This window comes from Plectropomus leopardus, chromosome 5, assembly GCF_026936395.1.
Source record: "Plectropomus leopardus strain MGB_pleo_1.0 chromosome 5, ASM2693639v1, whole genome shotgun sequence".
Lineage (NCBI taxonomy): Eukaryota > Metazoa > Chordata > Actinopteri > Perciformes > Serranidae > Plectropomus > Plectropomus leopardus.
Window position 1 is genome coordinate 13,908,727 of NC_142180.1, and position 24,744 is coordinate 13,933,470.

At 36.9% G+C, this 24,744-nt stretch overlaps 1 protein-coding gene across 4 annotated transcripts in view; it reads right to left on the minus strand.

The window, feature by feature from the left end:
• The window catches only part of pde4ba (phosphodiesterase 4B, cAMP-specific a), a 197,608-nt gene that overhangs the window by 62,351 nt on the left and 110,513 nt on the right, over positions 1 to 24,744 (minus strand). For 3 of the 4 annotated variants that reach the window (XM_088077550.1, XM_088077551.1, XM_088077552.1), the window contains 4 exons: positions 6,294 to 6,488; positions 4,342 to 4,378; positions 3,968 to 4,038; positions 705 to 757 (listed from right to left, as the gene is read on the minus strand). In XM_088077550.1, the coding sequence (XP_087933676.1) occupies positions 705 to 757; positions 3,968 to 4,038; positions 4,342 to 4,378; positions 6,294 to 6,488 (356 nt within the window). Of the gene's footprint in view, positions 1 to 704; positions 758 to 3,967; positions 4,039 to 4,341; positions 4,379 to 6,293; positions 6,489 to 22,202; positions 22,929 to 24,744 lie in introns of those variants that run through there. The other variant, XM_042514813.2, reaches the window with a different exon arrangement.

The window sequence follows — 24,744 nt, forward strand, 5'->3', positions numbered from 1 at the left end:
ATTCTGTGTCTTCTGTATTTGTGTCTGTACCATGAGTTTGAGTGTACAGCAGACAGCATTGGCTGAACTGGTGAGCAGACTCAGATCCCAGTATCACACCAAGAAATCAAACAGGAAAAATATTCAAAAGCAAAAGACACTGTGCAAACACACTCACATGTACAGTGCTGATATTTTAACCCCTGCTTGTACACACACATACTCACACACTGCCTCTCACTGGTGTAGATGTGTACATGCACACAGTTAATGTACAGACATGGATATGCAGCTGTTTGAAATCAAATGTGATGAGAGGGAAAGGTGCGGTTTGCTGTTATCATTGAGTGAGCTGCTTTAATACATCATTCTGTTTGTGTGTGTGTGTGCGTGCGTGCGTGCGTGTGTGTCTGAAGGACCAGTTCAATTGTGTTTGAACACTGTTAATGAGCTTGATGACAAAATGGTCTGGACTACAATGTTAGAGCTGAAGACAGATGGCGAAAACAGTGAAAGTCGTCATGTACGCGAGTTCATGAGTAAAGGATGAGACTGACGAGAGGCAGGGAGGGGGGAGGAGGAGGAGGAGGAGTGAATTACCAGAACAAGTAAAACTGGTCGCAGGAAGATGTTTAAGCCAGATATAAAATGGATAAAAAAGACCCACTCTTCATGCAGCCCTTCAGAAGTCAGACACATAGCAGGATGTTTCTCTGAGCTCTTACCTGGGAGACAAACTCTGGTGATCGGAGGTTGAGTAGTTGCTGCAGGAGACCTCCTGAAAGGAAAAGGAGTCCAAAAAAAAGAATGATGTTAGAAAGATGGTGCATAATAATAAAAAAGCTGTACAATTTCACCTTTAAACAGTTCACTGAATAATGAACATCATTTTCTCACAATAAGGCAAAAAGCTTTACATGTCAGACATATTGTTTAAAGGAAGAAGTCCACATTTTTTTTATAATTCATCAAGAGTTAGATGAGAAGATTGATACCATTTTCATATCTGTATGATAAAAATGAACCTGCTGGTTAGCTTAGCTTATCAGAAAGACTGAAAAAAGGCAGCCTGGTTGTATTCGAAAGTAAGTTCTAAATAAGTACATCTGAAGTCCACAAACTGACATTTAAATAGATTAAACAAATAACATATAAGCCAACATATTAAATGCTGAGCTTTAGAGATGCTGTAGGCAAAAATAACAATAAAACGAAACATTTAAAAAATATGCCTGAGGAGCAGGGCTAGCTGCTCAGCTAAGCTCACTGGCTGCTGCCTGTGGTATTATATGAAACCAGCTGCCTGATGTGTGTATCCCATGTGAAACCAAAAATCACAAGTTATTTCAATTACAACGGGCATGCTATGCTGGTGGCATATATCATGAGACATTATATAATGTAACTATTTTAAGCCAAAACATAATGTTTTTTTTCTTCTTTTGTTGCATAAACCTAGGCCTAGGAAGTAGGCCTAAAAACAAAGGTTTTTTTGGCTACGTTGTAAGTTTATTTTTGAAAAGACTATGAATTTAACAAGCAGAACCTGTACATTACATGTGAAAACAGAAGGTAACTAGCACATCATATTTTGACTTAACGGGTCACTGACCAAATGTCAGTTTGTGACAAGTTGGGGGTGAAACCAGTCCTCAAAGAGAGATCAGACATATATATCAATATGCCATCAGGTGCCTTTTATTAGTTTTGTTTTTCTGGTATTTTTCTGGTTATAGAGCCCGATGGTAGTTTAGGCAGGCATATTTGCTGTTTCATTGTCCACTGTTATGTCTTTGTCCTATCACTGAGACTATTGTAGGCAGTCCTTACAAACATTTCATCTTCATTCTAACTGTATACAGACACTGAGCTCAGCATCCTCACTTCTTTCAGTAATGTTATAGTTAAGATAAAAAGGTGACATCTCGAAGGAAAAAAAGACTGGAGGATCTGACTTAGTGTGTGTATGTGTGCGTGTGTGAGTGTGTGTGAGAGTGATAGCTGGAGAGCCATCAGCTACCAGTGTATTGATACATTTTCTTTCAATGGAGTAATTGATAAACTACCTGTGCATAACCATGTTGGACCGTGCCTGTATATACTTGTGTATGCGTGTTTTAGTCTCTTCATTTGTCTAAGTGTGGGTGTCAGAGCAGAATGTAGGTCAGTCAGGCTCCAGTTATTCAATACAGCAAACCGAGGGTTAATAAATTCTGTAGAGGAGGAGCACGCTCTTAGCATCTGTAGGAACTGATACAGACTCACATGCACGCACACAGACACACATGCACACACGCACACACAAGCCTGAAGAATAAAGGAAAAGGTGCCCTAAATACATATTTCCAGTGTATCTGCAGTCTCACCTCCACTGGGAGGTGTAAAGCTGAATGTTGCAGCAGTTAAAAAACATTGCTTAAAGGATTTGTTGATGAAATTATCAGTGGATCATCAGGAAATTAATCAGCAGCTCTTTTAGTAATAAACAATAATCAAAGTAATTTTTCAAGCAAAAGTAGCAAACATTTATCTGTTTAAAAATTATTATCTTTGGGTTTTAAACAGCTGATGCACAAATCAATCAATTTGAAGATGAACTTTTTGGAAATGGTAACATGTTTTTTTCATTATTTTGTGACTGTTTATATACCAAAGCATTAACAGAGTAATTTAGAAAATAATCAGCAGATTGATTGATAATGATTATCACTAGGTGCAGCAGGAGTAAACCCACAGAAACTGTGGCCTTTATTTAATTAACTACAGGATGTACCTTCATCAAAATAATTCTAGTTATACTCAAAACTTTATGATGCAAACCACTGACAAACATGTTAGAAACTTATTTCTATAACATTTTTAACTCACAGAATGAAAAGTTGATATAATGATACCTACCACATTGTGGGCATTGAGCTGAATAAAGTCATGTTACATTTAAAGCTCAATAATGTTTTGACTACTCAATACAATATGCCTTTAATTGACGCAGTATGGAACCAACATTGCTGCTTTACAGAACACTATGTAATTATGTGATAAATAAAAGCTGCAACCATTTACATCATTAAACTCGCAGCTCTTATATTACATTATAGTTTTCCACATTTTCAGACATTTGACATTTGACAATGGTATGGTTTGACATTTGTCAAACCATACCATTTTGTTTTCTGTGTGTTTATGTCATGTCAAGATTTTTCCATTTTATTTCCAAGTTATAGGCCTATACTTTGTTATTTGTGAGACATTAATATGCTTCGCTGGCTACTTAAGCAATGTAGAATGAATGCAGTGAGGACAACAAAGACCAACTCTTTATATCAGAAAATATTCTTTAATTTCTCAAGAGACAAAAAAGGAGAGATGCATCTAAAATTAATAATTAATTATTTTTGGCATTAATAGAATATTGACTGATATTCAGTTTGTTATTAAATCACCACTTTAACATGTTTCAGACTCCACTGATGGAAATCTGTGGTTGTGTGCTCAACTGTGAGGGCAGGAAATAGCTGTGACATTTGTTTAAAGCTCAAGACGGCCATCTTGTGGTCAAATGATGGAACAGCAGTCTGATTGTATTAATGGCTAAATATTCTTTGACTTATAGGGGATAATAAAAGATTTGAAGTAGCTAAATTTTCTGTATTTTCACTCCCACAAGATTTACTGCTTAATGTTTATTTTTGCTTGATTTTATTTTCATTTTGCACTCTGCCACAAGAGACTCTAGAAAATGAATCCCAAGAGAGTCTAAGTGGACTCCAATTTGATTTGTAGCAGTCCTTTATGGGCCCCATGATGGCCTATAATAAAATATAAAGATCATATTTTACTCTCAAGTGCCTCCCTAAGAGTCTGTCAGAAGTATTATAGTATTATAATGTCAGAGTCAAAGCAGGTCGCTGAAATAACCACAAAAACAGCTGAAAAAAAAAGAAAAGAAAAAAACGTAAATTGATGGCTACAATCCATCAGCACTTACTTGCTTGAGGCACACTGGACATTGGTCAGTACGGTGAAGTTATTCCTCACACTTCGAAGGCTTGCCAGAACCTAGAAAGGCAAACAAAGAGATAATCATTAGGATCCTTTTCATACCATGTTTTTTTAAATCCTTTGTATTTTGTCTTGACAGTGAGGCTATTTTATATCTGTGTAATTGGAGCACAGAAATTAATCTGGAATCACATAGAGTTCATTTAAAAATGATGCATTTATACATTTCATGTTTTTTTGGTTTTTTTTTGACACTGATATTTTTACATTAATCAGTGTTAATCAGTGTTTGCATCTGTACTCCACTGCTTAATAAGAATTAGTGTTGATTTCAGGGGTTACAGAAAAACATGTATTTACCTGAGCAAAAGGCGTCACGATCAGGTCATCACCATGTCTGCAAACACAAACACACACACACACACACACACACACACACACACACACACACACACACACACACGCACGCACACACACACACAAAGAGAGAAGTGGTAAGAAAAAAACTCATCTACAGTTCACACCTGGTGTCAGCTTTGCGCTGTTGCATAAAGCTTATCCACTTAAGTGCTCCCTGCCAGCATGGTCATGGTGGTTAAAAGCAAAGATGTTAAGCAAGGACAATAAGCAATGACTACCGTGACCCAGCCAGCCTCATTACTATAATTAACTGAAAGAGTCCAAAGGGAGAGGAGAATGGGAGGATGGTTATGGGTCAAAAACTGGCGTCATCTGTTCTGATGGAATGCAACCTTGTAAGGCACTTAGCTCTAAAAATGACTGATTTTTTGTAAGCTGAGACAGGGCAAAATGTTGAATTACTCTGTGAGCTTCAAATGATTGTTGTGTTAAAGTATGCAACATCTAGAGTCATAAAGCCAACTCCTTTAACCCACCACACACAATATATCAGGTCTTCCACTGGATGGCAGAGCAACCATGCAGCAGCAGAACCTCGACTGAAGCCTGCCATACATCCAGTAACATAATTTAATGGTGTGTAAAACAGCTCAGGAGCTGTGGTTGCAAATCAGTGAAAATCTATTGATTTTGACAAAGTAATGCTGAACTTTGTTAAACTTGATTTCAAGTAGAGCAGGTGATAACTGAATTATTGTCTGTAAAGTATTAACTTTAAACTTTATTGTCCCCCAAGAAAAAATGAGTGTTGCAGCCACATGAAACACATAATGCACAGACTTGAACATGAAACATAATAAAAATACATTAATTTAATTTTAGAAATGCTCAAACGCATGCTAACAACCCAGCACATGTTTTAACAAACGTCAGCATCACTTCAAGTTTATTCGTATTGTAAACTATACTATCAATCATGTTTGTAAGTTGCACAACTGTTTTAAATTAATGATTCCAAGTAAAATTGACTTACAAAATAAGTAGAAGTGAGGACACATCTTAAGCGATGTAATGTAAACAAGTGGAAGATGGTTCATGGTAATGAACATTTTTTCTGATCTTATCAATTTTCAGATCTTAGCAATATATCCTAAATTCTAAATAACGTGATTGATTTTGTTTGAAAAACTTCTTATCAATATTATGTTTGCACATCCTACATCACACAGCCTTTTTTTGTTTGTTCTTCTCAATAGGTTAATTCATTTATTTTTCTGAGGTCTAGGAAAAAGGACACAAGATTAATAAAATATTATATATTTTTTCTGCATTACTTATTAACAGTACATCTCTACAATCCTTTACATTACTTGTAAAGTTATGTCAATGATATAAGAGCATCTCCTTTAAAGTAAAATTCAAGAAGTACATTTTTTTTATATCCATGCGCAGTATCACAAGGGACTTAGTTCAAGGGTACTGAGGCGAGGAGACAAATTCTGGCTCAATTTGTTAACACAAACACTGTCATGACTTCTAACAGAAACATTAGTAAATAAGTGAGTGAGTAACTCAACAAACTGAGTTATTTGTTAAAATGTGCGTCTTAAAAAACATGCAGTTTTTGTTCATCTGGCACCTCATTTATTTATATTTTTATTTTATTTTATAAATGAATCATGTATGTGGGTTGTTCAAGTTATGCAACATTTAACTTTAGAAAAATATTTTTTAAGTTTTCTGTGTTGTTTTCCGTATGTTTAACCTTCAGAATAACACAGTGATCAATCTCTAGCACTCAAATAATAATGCTTACAGTCGAATTAGTTTATATTGTTTTTTTTTTTTACCTAACAGGTGGTAATTTTTTGAGCAAAGTTAAACTCTGTGAGTGATCTAGATTCAGCAAGCTAACCTTCTACATATAAACAGTGCATGTGTTTTATATTTACAGTTCAGAGGCGATGGAGGAGTTCCGTGACATGGACTTGGGTGACAGATCATAGTCGCTGTCGGAGCGGTAGAGGAAGGACTCTCGGCGCTGGTTATGACCGGGAAAGTTCGTGTGAAGGACCAGACCAGAGCCAGGGGAGGCCTGGGGGTCCAGAGGGCTGCAGCTGGCAGATGGGCCATTCTCCACATCGAAACTGAAAACAGACATACCCACAGATTTTAGGATGTTTGTTTTGAACTGCAGTTTTTTTCAGTAGTCTTACACATAGTACAATAGTGTGGAAAGAAATAAAAATAAAAATGTGGATAGGAGAAAACTGGAACTGGATTCAAAGTTCAAGACAACATACTATAGGTTTTCTGGTAGCATTAGAAACATGACTGATAAGGTACCATGATAAGGTAATAAGTAAGTAAACAACACTTTGAGATTGCTATGAAACACTCCTTTTATGACCATCAACAAATCATAAAAACAGCATCAAGTCCTTCTTGATTCTCGCTTTTTGTGTTTTGTTTTTATTATTGAGCTCTTAATGGCCAAGCATGATGAAATGGAAGACGCAAATCTTTCACATGTGGACTATCAACATCCCCTTACGAGATGAGCCGCAGTCACTCTTACACATTATTATGTACAGTGAACGATCACATACATGAATGGACTTGACATTACCACGTAAGAAAGGGCAGAGTGACATGCTAGAGTGCACAGTGTTCGTTCACTTATGCAAATTATCGAGGCTTCATCATTTACGGGGCAAAGAAAGTAGATGCAGACCTCATTAAGACATCACCAAAGACGAGGAGAGAAAACAACACTTGAAGGACTTTTTAATGACTGTTGTACATCTTCGCAAGATCAAACAAACTTTGCATGTGGTATATGTTGTATGTACGACATTTTCCACTTGAGTTTGCGTTTTTTGCAAGGCGCTCTCTTTTATCACTTTGTTCTGCCGTGATGGACATTACTTCCCCCTCTGTATAGTAAACATGCACCAGCAGAGAGAGTGTTGGTTAAACTACAAACTTTAAGTTCCCCCTCATTTCAAAAGTAGGTTTTGCTCATTGTTGCTTTTTTTAATGTTTGACCTTCACTGTTACTTTCAGGCTTAGTATTACTGGATCTCAGTTCTGCATTTGACGTAGCTGACAACAACATATTACTAGACCAATTGGAAAACTGAGTGCGACTTTCTGACACATACTACACTGGTTTAATTTTAATTTTAAGGATAAGGACTACTTTGCATCTTCATGCAATAATACATCTGACTGTACAAAAATGACTTCTGTAGTTCCTCAGGGCTCCAGTCTGGGACCTCTTCTGTTTAACATCTACACGGTTACACTGGCTCACATTATGAAAAATAACTAAATATGTCGACGACACATAAATTTACTCACCAGAACACTATGGTCCAATATAAGCTCTGACTGAGTGCATTGAACAGATATACGATTCAATGTCCCACAGTTCTCTTCAAATAAACAAAGACAAAACAAAGATATCTGTTTTTGGAACCAAGGAGTGATTTAGTCAGCGCTCAGCTTCAAATGGCAATGTTAAAAACTACCAGAAAAACCATGGCATTTTTATATGAAACACACCTGGAGTGATATTTAAACAAGAGAAAAATAAGTCATTACTGAAAAACTCCTGAAATATTTATTCCTGATGTTTTTCTGACAAAATATCCAGTGTCTGTTGAAAGGTCACTATTATTTTGTTATACTGTGTGTTGTTGCTGTATTACTGCTGTCATTCAGCTCCTCTTCTGTTTATTATGACAGTCAGGATGGAAAACGCATCAGTTCATTTATGCGAGAAGACCCACCAGTCAATGTGACGCTCTAGTAAACTGGCTGCTGCTGCACCTTTTATATTATACTGTAATAAGAATTTTTAAATAGGCCTTTATTTTGCTGAACATATACTGTGCATATTACATTTCTCTGCACTTTACTGGTTTTTGACCCCAGGGAAAATAAGAAACTGAGAGGAAGGAGAATGCGTGTCTTTTTTAAACAAATGATGGAAATCTGTTCTGAATAAAAATAATGACATCTTAACGTGATGTTGTGACACAGACTGTCAGTTCAAAACACTTTCCACAAGGGAGATAAGACAGGAAATAAATGAGACAGACGAACACTAAAAAAGAAAGGGGCTAAAAGTGCACAAACCACAACTATAAACTTATCAAAAGGAGATTAACACAAAATGAAAACAAGTTACAGAACTTTAAGGTGGTTTTAGAAAACGGGCACAGATTTTGCTTTTATAAGACTGTGGGAGGATGATACAAAGTTGAAGAGCAACAACAGCGACACAATCACCTTAGTTTTCAGACTAGACCTTGACACAGCCAAAAGTCTCTGCTCTGAAAACCAGAGGCTCCTCCCAATGGCGAGAGAGCATAGCAACGTCTGACCTTGAGACCTTGTGTGTAGAAAATGAAATGGTCAGACTGATCAGGGAATGATGGAAAGAAGCTAAAATTGGTGTGGTGTGTGATCCAAGTCTTGTGTTTGTTGATAGTGTTAGTGCTGAGAACTATACAATAAAACTGGGTTTTTTTTCCATGTCAGAACAGCAAGGCTTATGTTGCATGTAACAGCAGGCTTACATTTTAATTTGTTAAAAAAAAACATCTTTATTTTGAATTATGACTTGGAATCCACAAAGAATAGTGTAAATAGGCTTCCCAAATTGATCAGTGATAAAAACAAAAAAGAAAAAAAGGGTGGGGGGAGCCATCAAATAAAGAAATGCGAGAAAGCTTCTTAATAACAAATACACACACTGAAGAGCACGGCAAAAGCTTGGATCTGCAGCCACTCTGGATTGCAAAGTGTTTCAAGCCTGGTGCTCTTGCTGCCTGAGGAAGAATAACTAATGCTGTCCTTCTTTCAATGAGTTACAATGTGTGACATAGTGTTTGCTATGCAGAATTCCCTGCCCAAATCTCCCAAAAACACATCCAGATGATGTGCTAAATGCCGTAAAACAGAGAATAAACATAAAGCATCAAAGATAAAAAAAAAGTGTGCGTGTCTTATACATGAATACACGTGCATGCCTGCACTATCCACCACACATTGAATGCCTGACTGCTCTGCCCTCAGGTCAATCCACTGGCTTTGTGTGCTGTGATCACGTGCAGAGACAACTAATTCTGTAGCCAGATCAGGCGTGTCTACTCATCCACAATACATACACACATCGCACAACTATCCCAATATTTTTATCCTGTGTTCTATAGAAGCAAGAGCGCTTTACTTTAACTTTGTGGAGAAAGATAGTGCAGTCACCCAACAGAGTCAACCATTTAACCACCAGAATATCAAACAAAATATACCAGTGCCTCATTCCTTTTGTATTTATGCCCCTTAATTTCCTGGTTAACTGACCATCATACAGGTATTAGCGTAATATACACTGTTAAAAACACAGTGTCGTCGTAATACTGTTCTCATTCTTACACGCAGACATCTCATTTACTGCTTACATAATAAAATAGTCATCAGTCCTTCCTGCTGAGGTGGTGGAGCTGTGACAAAGCAACTATCGCAACTTCTTGTTTCATATTGCTGGACTTCTCATCACAGCATAAAGCACATTCATAACTGTACCTTGACTGTAAAAGTCTCACATGACTATAAATACTCTGTCATGAGGATGTGACTCAGCCTTTGTCAGATCACAGAACTACACATGACATGAATAACACGGGGCATATGATGAGCTTCCAGCCTGCCTGAGAGGCCAGGTAGCTGAGAACATACCGTATGCAGCGGTAAAAGGTAATTAAGTACATTTACTCTAGAACTGCACTTCAGTACACCAGAGGTACTTGAACTGTACTTGGGTATGTCATTTTTCCGTTATTTCTACTCTGATACACTGCAGAAGGAAATATTGTACTTTTAAGGGTTACTTTACAGATTAAGATCTGACATCAACAACAGCATATAAAGTACATATATGTTTATAAACGTCGATTTTTTCTATTAAATAAATACTTTTACTTTTGACTCGTGAACCATATTTTGCTGATATTATACTTCTGTACTTTTACTGAGGTTTTGAATGTTTAATGTACTTTAGTAAGTGATGCATTGATCTGACTTTTTCAGTTCTCAAACTAATCCTGGACTTTGATATTGGCTGATACTGAGCGGTGATCCGATACCAGTTTATAATCAATAAGCTGTGTACCTCATATGTGGGACTCACTGGGATCATTTTTTTATGTGTAAAGCAACATCAGCCTTAACTTAAACATTCCTTTCCTAACTTTCTAAAACAAAACGTAACACATAAATATATCAATATAAATTAACTGAATTGCTGGCGTTTTTACACTGGTCTACTTAACAGGACAAAGAAGGGATACCCAAGAATGTAGCCGTCGAAATACAACACAATGACAGATTCTGGGAACAAAGACCGTTCTCCATGAAACGGGGGTGTCCTGGTGATTTAGTGGATTAGTGCATCTGTTGGGGAAACCATTCTCAAGTGCACCATTCTCCCACGCTTTCTTTTTGAAGTTCATGTAAAGAACAACGTCAGCACTTGGATATCGCACATGTACTTTATACCTAAACATATACAAATGAGAAATTCAAGTTGCTCAGTCAACCAGAATCATACCGTCTGTTCAGAGTCAGGGTGAGAACAAGGACTGCTGAGGGATCAAGAGGCCAAATGCTTTATTGCAATTATGAGCTTCCTAAGTAGAGGGGAAATTATCAGTCAGCCAGCATGAAAAGGATCAAAGCGTCACTGGATTTCATGACGCACAATTTTTTAAAAGTTTTTACAGGATGGCATGTTGTCTGAATACCTTCAAAAGAACCACTGGGGACACTGATTCCACAGGGAAGGACATTTTCCAACTAGTCATGATCATTATGGTTCTGTATATGGTGACTTGGTTGTGTTTTCGGCGTTACGTTTCACTAAAGCAATCAGGAAGTGCTCCCTCTGACCCTAAAATGATTTGCTAGGATGACACGACATTCCTTTCCCATGATCCAGCTGCATCTGTCTGTCTGATGAGCGGACTGACTGAGTGATGGACTTTGCCGAAAAGATGATAGACTCGGACTGACAGATAAGTAGACAAGTTCTCCCTTTGTTTATTTATTTCATTAAATTTGCAGTATCAACTTTGGTTCAATCCTTCAAAAAAAAAATAAACAGAAACAATATGAGATAGGAGGAAGACTGTTATCACTAACAGTTTGCCTACAGCTGCTGTTGATTCTCTCATTCTGTCTAGTAAAGATTCCTCTCTACTGTAGCCCTGTACACAACTTTATCTCACCAGATCTGAAGTTTATTTCAGTGTACAGCTAGAAAACCTCAGTCTGACCTGGGACTATACTGGGTTGTATTCAGTACTAAAAGTTGTGTTAACGCAGAAGCTAAAATGGGTATACATAATCACTACAAAAACCACTAAAGGAATATTTAGACATCACTAAACAGAGACATACAGTAAAATGTACAGTATACCTGCTGTAGTAAGGTGTGTGTGTGTGTGTGTGTGTGTGTGTAGCAAAGTGTTGCAATATTTTTTAAATTTATTTTATTGTCAGTATATACAGTATATGTTAATTACTGATTTTAGTTTAATAAATATAATTTATATTGCAGATATAAATTACACTTTTGGTGGCCTACTAGAAAAAAAAATCTTTTTTTGTGCCACTAGATACATTTTGCCTCAAAAAAAAAAAAAAGAAAAAAGAAAATTGATAACTTATTAGATAGATCTTATCAGATTAGATGTTGAAAAGGTTAAAAAAGATAATGATTTGCAACATATATTATTGGAATACTTAGCAAAAAATTAAAAAAAAAAATTAAAAAATCACAAAAAATGTAAAATGGCAATAATATTGTATTGTGGCTTAAGTATTGAGATAATATATTGTGGTGCCTCTGGTGATCCCTATTCAAAGTTAAATCTACATTTGACCAATGTCAGTCTCACCAAAATCTGCATAAACTATTTATTCTTATGAAGGGGCTGCAGCCACTGTGGTAAAGCAGTCATGAGTGACAAAAAACTCAAAAAACGATCGTGTACTTCTTATTAAGTTCTTAAATAATCGCTACATAAATAGGTAAACATATCCATATTCAAGACATCACTGATTACCAGAGACGTAAACTGTACTTGTATTTGCTAAATTTCACATCTAAATTTGACAAAGCAGACATTAGGGTGCCGCATTCTCTCACACTGAATAACATCCAGCCCACATAAACTTTCTTTAAGAGTCTTCATTTGAAATTCTGTGGAAACTGGGATGAGGCAGAAGCTACATGTGGTAGAGCAGCCAAGAGTAACAAAAAAGAGACTAAAGTGAAAACATCCAATGACAGAAAGTTAAGATAGCAAACGTGAGTGGAAAGGTTTGGGACAAATAATACATAATATTTTTGCTGGGAAATGACTCCACTTCCCAGCTCTGAGACAATGGTGCTGTTTCAGGTCGCTGTGCCGTCAGACTCATTTACTGGAAGAGTCGGACAACTCAGTATCCTGCGTGTTGATTCATGTGACTGTAGGTGTGTAAGGAGTGATGAACATTTCACACCCTGTGGATGCAGTAATGCTGAGATGGATTCTGAAGCAGGGGTTATAATCTCATATGAAACGATGGTGATATTATGGCAGCAACTAACTAATAAATTATTTGCTTAATTTCCACTGATTATTAATCAAAAATCCCATTGTGTGGACCTAAATATCCTGTGAAAACACAAATACTCAGCCCTACAATATTGTCATCATATCGATATTTAGGTATTTAGTCAAAAAATATTGTGATAATTTGTTTTCTCCATATTGCCCAGCCCTTTGTCATGTATGATAAAGGAAAAGCAGCACATTTTCACTTAAAAGAAGCTGAAACTAACAAATTTCAAAGACAAAAAATAATCAATCATAGTTACGGAGTACTTCTCTGTCAACTAGTAATTGCAGCTTTACAGTTTGCAGCAGTTTTTAGTCTTCTGAGGCAAGTTTAATTCAAGTCTCAATTTTGTCAATTAAGATAAGTGGTAGTCATTTGTGAGGTCCTGGAGGTCCAGCAACTCCTTTCACATCATAACATTGCTTTCACATTGTCATTTGATACATTGTTATTATTAAAAAAATCATCATAACCAAGAAAGCAGCAGAATGTTACTGGTCTGAAATTTTATGATTCTTATAAAAACAGAAAATATAACCAGTTAAGTGGCAACAGTAGTTGTTAAATAGTAGTTCATAAGTAGGAGAATTGCAGTTCAAAAATAATCCAGATGTGTATGTTTAGGAGTCTTATAGTACATATACACTCATACATATATGTTTATTTAAAGCTTAAATGTAGAGGAGAAAAGAAGAGGTCAAAAAACATTTAATGGTTAAAACAAATTTAGTATAAAATGAAACATAAAGATATGGTCTGACCTGAAAATTACAAAATCAGTGTCAACTAGGATGTCTTTACTTTACCTAAGCAGTTGAATACAAAATGATCCTCCCTCTGCTCACCTAAGTAAGCTAAAATACAGACAGAGACTACAACTCCCCAGTCTGTGAAGAAGAAACAGATACTTGTCCTTTCAAACAGACGGAGCCGCAGAGCGCTGCAGAGAGAGAGAAAGAGAGAGAGCATTCTCATACTATGAATTAATCTCTTCCTTCCTGTGTGTTATGCTGAGTGGAAACCAGTGACCATTTGTCTGTCGGGTTGTGCAAACAGAGGTGCCATGGTAACACCTCCTGTTTGTCTTAGGGTTAGCCAAGGTTTAAATATTATTTCTTTGCGGGAGTTGGATTTTGTTCTGTTATTGCATGAGTAATTCTACAAATATTAACAATCTTGTGGCGTGAAAAATCAGATAAAAACTCTGTTTCACTACATCATTAGCAGAACTCCTTGTCAAATGTATTTGAGACAAACAGGACTGAAGGAGAAATGGAAAGATGCCGGGGACAAGAAGCGGATCCTAAAAAGACCTTTCTGTCTAACCAGCCGGCTTTGCGAAATGTGCCAAAGCTTTGAAATGCACCCAGAAGCAGAAGAGTGATGAGCTGATTGAGAGATCCCATCAGGCCGAGCAAAAATAGCAGCTGAAATGTTATGCTCCAAAAAATTGCAGTGAGATCTCCCTACAAGAATCTGCAGCACAAGTTTCTAAATATAGCTTAATAACCCGAGCTAGTCTAAACATGCACATGCTGAAGCTGACATTTCCCAACACATAAACCTATAAAACTCTACCAGAGCAAAGGTTACACCTCAACAACCAAGACCTCAAAATATCCAAATGATTAAAGAATGTTTATCTCATCATCATCGTCAAACGCTGATCTGATTGCACATCTAGTCTGAACTCATAAGTGGGACTACCTTTACCCACAATGACAATCTTTAAAGCGGCTAAACTCCTGATTCACTTCAAATGGTGCAACATTAAGATATTGCATCAGTACTGAAACTCAAATTGATTGTATCAGTATGAAATCAACATCAGACATGCTTTTATTTTGTTGTGTCTTTTTTACTAAAGCAATCTACTGCTTACAGTGATTTGCACTGCTTGCCTTAAAGGAACAGTGTGTAAGATTTAGGAGGATTTGGTGGCATCTGTTGGAGAGGATTGCAGATTGCAACCAGCTGAACTTTTACAGGTAAGAATCCCTTCAGTGTTCAGTAAACAGTAGGTTTTAACCGGAAGCCGAATTATTATTATTCCCTCTCTAGAACAAACGAACCGGGTGATTGATAACACACTAAATAAATAAGCTTCTCGTCGCAGAGACACTGCTAACTACGGTGCCTGACGCAAAAACAGAAAATGTGGTCAGTCAGTTTTTTTGTAGAAGAGGACACGCTCCCCATGTAGAGATACACTGCCCATTCTAAGGTAATAAAAACAAAATAATTCTTATTTTCAGGTGATAATACACAATAGAAAATATACTTACTAGGTTATTTTCCATTTCCCTATATCCTATACACTGCATCTTTAACCATATTTTTTAAAATTTTAAAAATATACAGAATATATCCAGGGATATAATCCCTAACGTCAGATCGAGTCCTGCCATAGGTTCCTACACTACATTGTAGGTTTTGATGTTAAATTCGGCATTAATGGCATCACCAAAACACCAGCCATATGTATTTCACATGATAAAGTGGTAGCCTCTTTAAAAGACTATGTTTCAGTCACTGTGTTGCATTCAGAGTGAGCAGAAGGTTTGCAGCGTAAATGTCATTGTGTTACTAAAAAGCTGCAGATTACTGGGTCTGTCTTCAGCTTCCTTAAAGCTGTCTTCAATATCCCCAATCTCTACCGGCATCAAACTTGTAGGGGGAAACACAGGAAGCCCACGCTGGCCAATCATAGTTCTTGTGGTTCTCATGTGGTATCTCTGTAGCTCTGATGTGTTGGGAAATTTTTGTGAAAGCTATGCAGAGGCTTGAACACACCACTATAAATACAACCTAAACAATGCTCAGTTTATGTAAAGCTTTGTTGGCTTCAGCCATATATTGCTCTTTGTTTCCCACTTCACCCATTTGACAAGATGAACTGTAAAGCTGCAATATCTGCAGCAAATTTTGTTAAAGCTTGTATTCTTAGATGAGGGATCTGATCCCCTGAACTGCAAACCACACTAATGAAAACATGAATCAACAGAATTATGGTGCTGAACTTTAATTTATAAAAACAGGCAGCAGCTAAAACCATGCTGAAAATCAAATATGTCCTCTGGCCATTTTCTGTTCTGAGGAAAACCAGAAATCCAGCTAGACACATACATGCACTTATTAATAGAAATTAGGCCACTAACGTAATTGGGACTTGTGCCAAGTCATTATACATGCACATTTGGGTACAATGTCATCTAGCAGATGCTCTCATTTTAGAAATAATTTACAGTCTAAATACAAAGGCACTTGTCACACAATTTCAGGAAATATAAAGCAGAACTGGCTGAAAGGTGTGATGACGATGGTGGTGATGATGATGGAACAGGACTGCGGGTGGATCCGTTTGTGTGTGTATGTGTGTGAAGTCAGAGAGGGAGGCAGAATGATGAAAACTTGAAAGAGAGGAACTGAAATGTACTTTTAACTGGGAGGAAGACAAGGACAGTATGAGTGGAAACCGGAGAAAGTCATAGAAAGTGACTGTAACAGGACATTGCTTTAAAAAAATAACATTCCTGAGTTGGCTAACTGCAGCGTGGCATCTTTTCCAGAACATTCTCTGGTCTGCACAGCGGGGCTACTCACAGTCAGGCTCTGGTTTCTCTAGTACTCTCTAGTACTCTGGAACTGTGTGTGCTGGAACTACAACTCCATTAATTTTCTACATTTCTGTTCAGTAAAGCTAGCTAAAAGTAACTAAGGACATTTACTTAAGTACTGTATAATCACAGTTTTGAAGTGCTCTACTTGAGTCCATTGTATGCTACTTTTTCTTCTTCTACTCATCCTTCTCTATTACATTTCATAGAGGAGTTATTGGTTACTTGGTAACCAATTGGTTGACCAATGGGTAATCAAGTAACCAATAACTCAAACTTACCAATAATTGGTAAATTATTTTTCCAGACCAAAAGAGGTAAAGATCTCTGATATTTCACAAACAATGAACACAAATCTGTGCCGCAAAAAAAATAAGAAAGCACTGCTAAATTATTTTACTTTATAGAAGATATGTTACTTAATGATGCTATCATAAATTAACTCCACCTCAACTGGCTACTACAGTTAAACTCTGCATATGTATTGATGCATCAGTAGTACTTTTAATGGTGTATTTTTGCTTCAGTGACCACAATTAGCAGCTCCTCTGTTACAAGCAGTGTCTGGACAACACCAGTTTTATTAACCTGAAACTGCTTTATGCTGTGTTTTTACCAGTTTTGATCACCTAGTCTCTTTGTTTTGGAGACCTCTGTGGATAATTTGACTCAGCAGCCCATCTCCAACATGCCAAACAGCATCAGGGAAACACTGATTTGTGATGTGAAACTGCTTTATTACATGTTTTCACTGGATTAAACCAGTTGGACCATTTGTTTTGGAGAGGAAGAGACCTCTGTGGATAATTCTGATCCCAATAAAAACCTCCGGTACAATGACCACTCATGAAATTTTAATTGGGAGAAGTTTCAGCTGGTTGCAATTTGCAAACCTCACCACTAGATGCCACTAAAGCCTGATATCTCTTACATGTTATTCCTTAAAGTAAAGGATTTGAATACCTCTTCCACCACAATAGACAACTACTTTTTGATGCTAAGCACCAAAATCTTAACCTTTACCATCCTGTCCCCAATCATCATCATCATCTTCAACGTCATCATCATCATCATCATCATCATCATCATCATCATCACCAGCCCTAGAGTCACCATTCTCCTGATCTCCCTGATCCACCCAGCCATCCATAACATCACTTGTTATCATCCTCTTCATTATCTCAATTGCAATAATCACCATTGTCACCACTAAACCCACCTCACAGCCACGGCGGCTAATTTAAACTTTAGGAGGCCACTCAGAAATCAAAAGCCCACGACCACATAAACCACGGCAGACATTGACGAGCCCTTGCCACATTTTTCCCTTGTATCCATCTCCATAACAACATGTTACACTGCAGGCAAAGTGCACGTAAATGAAATGCTGCTGAACCACAAACTCTACAACACAGCGCTGCACCCCACCCATAGGCAGGCAAGCACAAAACACTGTTATTCAAAGGTCCTGTGCTGGAAAAGAAAATGGGTCACCAAAGTGAAAAGAAACCTAGTTGAAACGTTGACAGCTATTAAACATGTAACAAAACATAAGATGGGGGTAAAGAGAAGCCTCAGAGTCAGTTTCTTTAAAATTGGAAACTTTCAAAATAGATATGGACAATATTTTAAGGCAGTTTAGGGTTATTTTATTTCTTTTTTTTTTTTAAGATATTTTTTGGGGCATTTTTGCCTTTAATTGATAGGACAGCACAAGTGTGAAAGGTGGAAAGAGAGAGAGGGGGAGACATGCAGCAAAGGGCTGAGACTGGAATCAAGCCCACGGCCGCTGCGGTGAGGACACAGCCTCTATACATGGGGCACCCACTCTATCCACTGAGCCACCAGGCGCCCCAGTTTAGAATTATTTTGCGAATTGCTATAACACATTAACACTGGCAAAACCACACTGTTTAAATGTTGACCAGTTGCAGTCATGTCACAGTTATCGCTGCTTTCTGCTTTGCCCTAAAAGACTCCATACAGTCAACAGCGTGAACAGCAGTGAGTGTAAACACAAACTGTTTATTTGTACTCATCCCCTGTTTCCACAAATTAACAGTTTGGGTTTTAACCCACTGAAGCATGGAGCAACATGGCGTTTCTTGTGCTGCTTTAAGATGCCTTTCACAAATATTTAAACCTTTGAACCGTGAGCAAATTGGTGCAATTTCTTTCAAAAACACGGTGAAAAAGGCAGTGAGCCACTTCATGTGAAATGATGCAATTGCAAGAAGTAAGTGGATTCAGAAAATTAATTTTTTAAAGCTAGGGAAAGACGAAAAAGCTAGGGGGAAAAAAATCTATTTTCAATTGTCACAATTACATATTTAAAATTGTTTTACATAATTATTATATTTTAAGCACTTTTTCCAAGTCTTGTTTGCCTTTTTTTTTAAACTTTTTTTTCTCTTTCTCTTTTTTTATTTTACTGATTTTCAGGTCATTTTCTTGTTAATTTTTGGGCCTTTTTTTCTCTTGTTGCTAATTGCCTTCTTCCCATATTTTTAGAAAATCAAGCAAATTTGCTCAGGGTCCAGAGGTCCAAGTTTAACATAAAGAAAAGTAGTGAAGGCTGAAAATGAACAAGGGACCCACCACCCAGAAAACCCCACTGTGTGGATTAAAGGGGTTGTGATCTTTGTTATTATTCCATAGGAATCCAGGTCACTGTCAAAATATTTGGTTAAGCCCATCTCCTGTCTGAACTGGATATGTGAGAAACACTTTCTGCCGCACATACAGTAAACAGGCTAATTCATGCACACCCACATACAATAAAAGGACAGTCAGGAGTAAGTAAATATTTCGTAGGCTATATACAGTACAAACAAACACACATGAACTACGCAGTGTGAGAGGAAGCAGCCCTGAAGCAATTATTCCCCGGGGCTCATGTGGGCCTTTTGTACCTGCAGTACAGTACAGTACAGTACAGTACACCATATGTGTACTTCTGCTTCTTTAATACAGTCCAGTACTTTCCACAGGAAGCCCTCACTCACAGAGGTGGCACCCACCCAACCAGAGGTGGATGTCTCCAGAGCTTAATGTCTCCACACTTCCGTGATAAAAACTAGATTTTGCCATCAGGACTAGAATGCTCTAGAAAAATGAAAGCATTACAGCAGTGTGTTTGCAGAGATCACGTGACATTAACTTCTTAAAATAGCTCAGAAAACTTGATGTCGTTGGGTATATTTACTAAACTGTTATAATGTCTCTCTGCCTTTAAGATGATGTCCCCTAAACCTTGCAACAATCTGATGTGTCTTCAGCTGAGCCAGAATACCCAGAGACAATCCTCCTGGGGTGAGACCCAGCCTACTTTCTCACACTGGCTTATTTCTTCCTCTACTCAAACATTGACAAACTTCTGCTCTCAGCATCAGCATCACTGTTAGTTATTTCTGTCTTTGCTGCTTACTTTCATTCCCAACTGGGAGTTTTGTCAAAACGTAATTTTAGCTGTCCTTTATTACAATCCACCTTGGAAAGGAAGAAGCTATGTCACTGTTTACAGATGTAGCGACTGAAACGAACAATGACTAAGCAGGTCAGATAAGACAAATAATACACCACAGTGCTAAAATCTTGATTCTCATAATTGAGCATAAATGTCCTATACGGGGGCAGAAGTTAGTGTTTCTTTAAGGATCTAAATTATGGCAGAAACATGAATTCTGAATTATATGGGCAAAAATATATAATACATTTTTGATAATAATGGATTTTGCTCTAATCGTGGCCTTTAAGGGAAGTAATTGATTGCTACATATTAATTGATATTCCAAGTGAAAATAATAATGTTTTAAAATGAGCATAGTTGTGCAGTAGTTTTTCCTACCGCTTTTCTGAAATGTTTTAACATCATGTTAACTTTTACCGTAAAATCTGACAAGTTCATCTTACTTAAAATAATCTTGGAAACCGATTGTCTTGAAAAAGAAAAGTAAATTTAGCTATTAATCTAATTTTTTTTAAATTGTTAAGTTTACTCAAAATGTAGCTGTATTTACTTAATTTTGCCAAGCTGATGCAACTTAAAAATGGTAAATGGTTTTTCTTTCTAAGCGTTAGCAACCTCAGTAAGGCACGTTAGTCTGACTTAATTGACTTAACTTGATCAACACTTGGATTTTGCCAGTGATGAAGTTATGAGATCTGCAAGGGCTGTTTCATTGGTCATGTTTACAAAAAGCAAATAAGCAAACAGCAGAATACAGATATATAACACAGTATTGGCTTACTGATGCTGTTAAAACTAAGACAAATTGATGGAATAAACTTGTTATTTTTAAGTTTTAACAACTTCACAAAATCAAGTAAATATAACTGAAATACAACTAAATTTTAAGTAAACTTAAAATTACATAGAAAAGTAAGACTAATAGTTATGCTTACATTTTTCAAAGCAATCGGTTTCCGAGATTTTTTTGAGTAAACTCATTCCCTGTGCTGCTACAAGGACGGCAAAATGCTCTTAAAGGAACTCTGTGGTGTAGAAATACCACAACAACATTTACATTACATTCTTGAATTGACTCATAGTTTTGGTTTGGTAATGTTTTGAGACTTCCCAGGAAGGTAAGAGAATATACTGTTGTGGACTTGGAATGAGCTGACCCTTTAAAAAATGACACATTAAAATCAACGCTTCCCAACCTTCTGGGCTTTTGATCCTTTTTTAGACAGTAATGTCTTATATTTAGACTCTAGCTTTTTTCACTTGAAAAAAAAGGCAAAAATCTGAGGACGCTCAAAATTAACAAAAAAATTCAACTTAAATTTGTGTTGCAGAAAAGTTTTTACTTATTTCTTTGCTTGTACACATCTGTGGTCGGAAAACTCGGTAGAGTCAGACACTGGTGTTCAAAACATAAACTAATGTGGTCAGACAAGAATTCCTGCTTGGCAGCAAAACCAAATTTACCATAGTCGCTAAAGGCTGAGGCAATAGGAGATCTTCAATGTCATGTTTTTGTTTTTTTTAAGATATCTCCTTTGGGTCATCTGGTTGTGTCTCACAGACAAGACCATGTTCAAACTGTGGCTAAGCAGGGATAATAAACAAACTCATCTGAAAACTGCCAGACTTATTTGCTTAGCAAAGCACTTGACTCTCTTAACCTCAATACCACAACATACAATCTATTCAAAATATCACTCTGCTAAAACTGTTGCACCTCAAGAACCTTTGGATTTTCTCATCCAAACATGTGACGGGGCATATAACCACATTCCAGCTGAGGATTATTATAATGACGAGGAACACATGAGGGGTTTGCTTGATGTATGGGAAATAGGAAGTAGACTAGTAGACTACACATACACTGGATATACATAGCAAGGGGAAGAGTTCACAGACTCTTAGAAACACAACAAGATTTTGTGAAGTTTTTTTTTTTTAAAAGAAGGCAACTTTGAATTAAAAAAAAAAGTTCAGCTATTAGAGTCAGAGGCCAGTAAGGAGCTGAAAAGGACAATCTTAAAAATAAACACTACCAGGACAGAATCAAGTGTTCAACAACATTAAGTGTGTGTGATGTGTGGTCATCTGTGCATCCTAACCTGTGAGCGTGGCCATGGTTGGCCGCATGGAGTTTTCTGATGACTTCCTCGCTGAAGTCAAAATGAACCCTTCCTCTGGCACAGGGTGAACGCCGGTACATATCCTCACACACACATGCACTCATGCACACACTACGCGACACATACCATCACAAAAACAACCACAAACTAGATCGACCAGAACACGCCCAGAGTGTTAACAACAACACAAGCGCAGCATTTCACACACAGGCAAAGCATACAGTGTAAATGTCACTCACTGTCATGTTCATGTTTCACAAGTCAGCACCATTAGTAACAAACGGTAACAAGCGTACACACCTCACACACACTCAGCATTACAGAACTCACACAATTCATCACACAACTTCAAAAGGAAATGATCAAATTTATCTATGAAACAAGCACCAACACATGCACATTTGCCTCATATAAACAGCATTAAACCCATCACTCATTGGCTACACAGTCATACATTTACATGGCTGTTTAAAAAGTTACTCGGCGGGTTATCCATCAGCCTCTCTCTCCTCGGCACAAATGAAAAGCAGCAATCAGGTATCCAAACACCTTCTCCAAACACTTAATCTCACGTCACACACAGCAGCAACAAAAGCAGCGGTCCATACATCACATCACAGAGCTCCTTAAGCCCTTGTTCACACTCTGACACTCTCGCTCTCTGTGCTCTCTCGGCAGACTCTTCGTCACAGGCTATACTTCCTCCCCATGGTGTGTGTGTTTGTGTGTGTAGTATGTGTGTGTATGGAGCTCTGTTCCCTTCAGAGCAGCCCAGCAGAGTAAGGAGGGATATCCAAGCTCTGGAGTGGAGTCACTGGAATGGAGTCATAAGTCATCCATCACTCACAGCCATGTCAGCTTTAGTTAACACTGCAAACATACAGAAGCACACTGGCTACACACACACACACACACACACACACACACACACACACACACACACACACACACACACACACACACACACACGGCTACTCAAAAGATAAAATGCTCACACTGTGTTTAAATAACTGCTGTATTGCATAAACTATGATGATTTAGGGGATTTCATTTTCCAACAACATGAGGAACTATTCAGATAAGATTTGCTTTGATTTCCGAAAATCGTATAGCAAATATTTTCCTCAGTAATTAATTCATTTGTTGCAGACAATGGAAGTCTGGAGATTTGATTGTTCAATTGGTTTCCTGTTTTTGGACTTTTTTATTGTATGATTTGGAAATGTATATGTAGCTTATATAAATTTATGCTTTCTTCCACACAGGCTAAGATGTATTCATGACACAATAATAAAAAATGCAAATACTTTACCGTAAGTAAACATTTAATAAATGGTTAATGACACACAATAATGCTGATACTTGGATATAAGCTGACAAGTAATGACAATATTTTTGAAATATTCTAAAATGTCCCTACGGCTGCTAATAACTAAAGTTTGGATCAAAAATGAACAAAAAGTGTATTATTTGAGTGTTATTCTGGCAGCCTGGTCTACCTTAAGTGTCAGTGTGTGTGTCTGTGAGGGGAAGAGGTGGCATCTGGCACTCTGGCAGGGGGCCACAGTGCCTGCTGATAATGTACAGTTCAGTACAATGACATCCAAGACCTCATATATTATGATAGTTGAGATGACACATTTGTGACATAGATAAGCACACACAATACAATAATTAAAAAATATGACATATATTATAAAATGTCTTGCTATATGTGGCAATGTACAAAACAAATGTGGTTGAATTACCAGTTACTGTATGTTGTCACACTTTTGATTGTACAACATTTTCACTGTGAGAAGCTTTTGGAAAATCTGGAAGTAATATAGTATAAAATATACATGCACTATAATATAGTTATTTAAGTCATTTTAGGCCATAGCATTTCAACAAGCTGTTGCAGTGCTGTATGTGTATTGTTGTGCATTTTATGCAATAAAAAAACAGACCAGTGCATTATTTTCTATTTCATTAAAAAGTCTGCTTTGGGTCAGTGGAGGTCAACCTGCTTAGCCCAATGACTATTGGTGGTATTATTGTCCTTTTTATTGCATAATGTTTTTTGCAGAATAATATTTAATCCTTTTTGAAATAAAATGTTAAATATAAAAAAAGCTTAATATAAAATCCGACATTCTGTTAAAGATTGACCCTTTGACACCTGAGCGAATTGGTTTAATTCCTTTCAAAAACATGAAGAGAATTCAGGGGACAGACCTGAAAATAAGCAAAAACAACAAAAAACAAAAGCAAACCAAAACTGTCATAGAAATAAAATTACCTAATAATACAGACATTTTTTAAAAAGTATTATATATGTCATGTAAATATGTAATATGAATGTATTTTTTCTATACTATAATTTTAAATATATAATTATGAGATTATTCGTATATTTTTCTGGACATTTTTCCTTAGTTTTTGACAATATTCAAATAATTCTCCACCATTTTTTTAAAACAAACTTTAAGGCCATTTTCTTAATTATCTTTTACCTAGTATGCTTCCTTGTCATTTATTT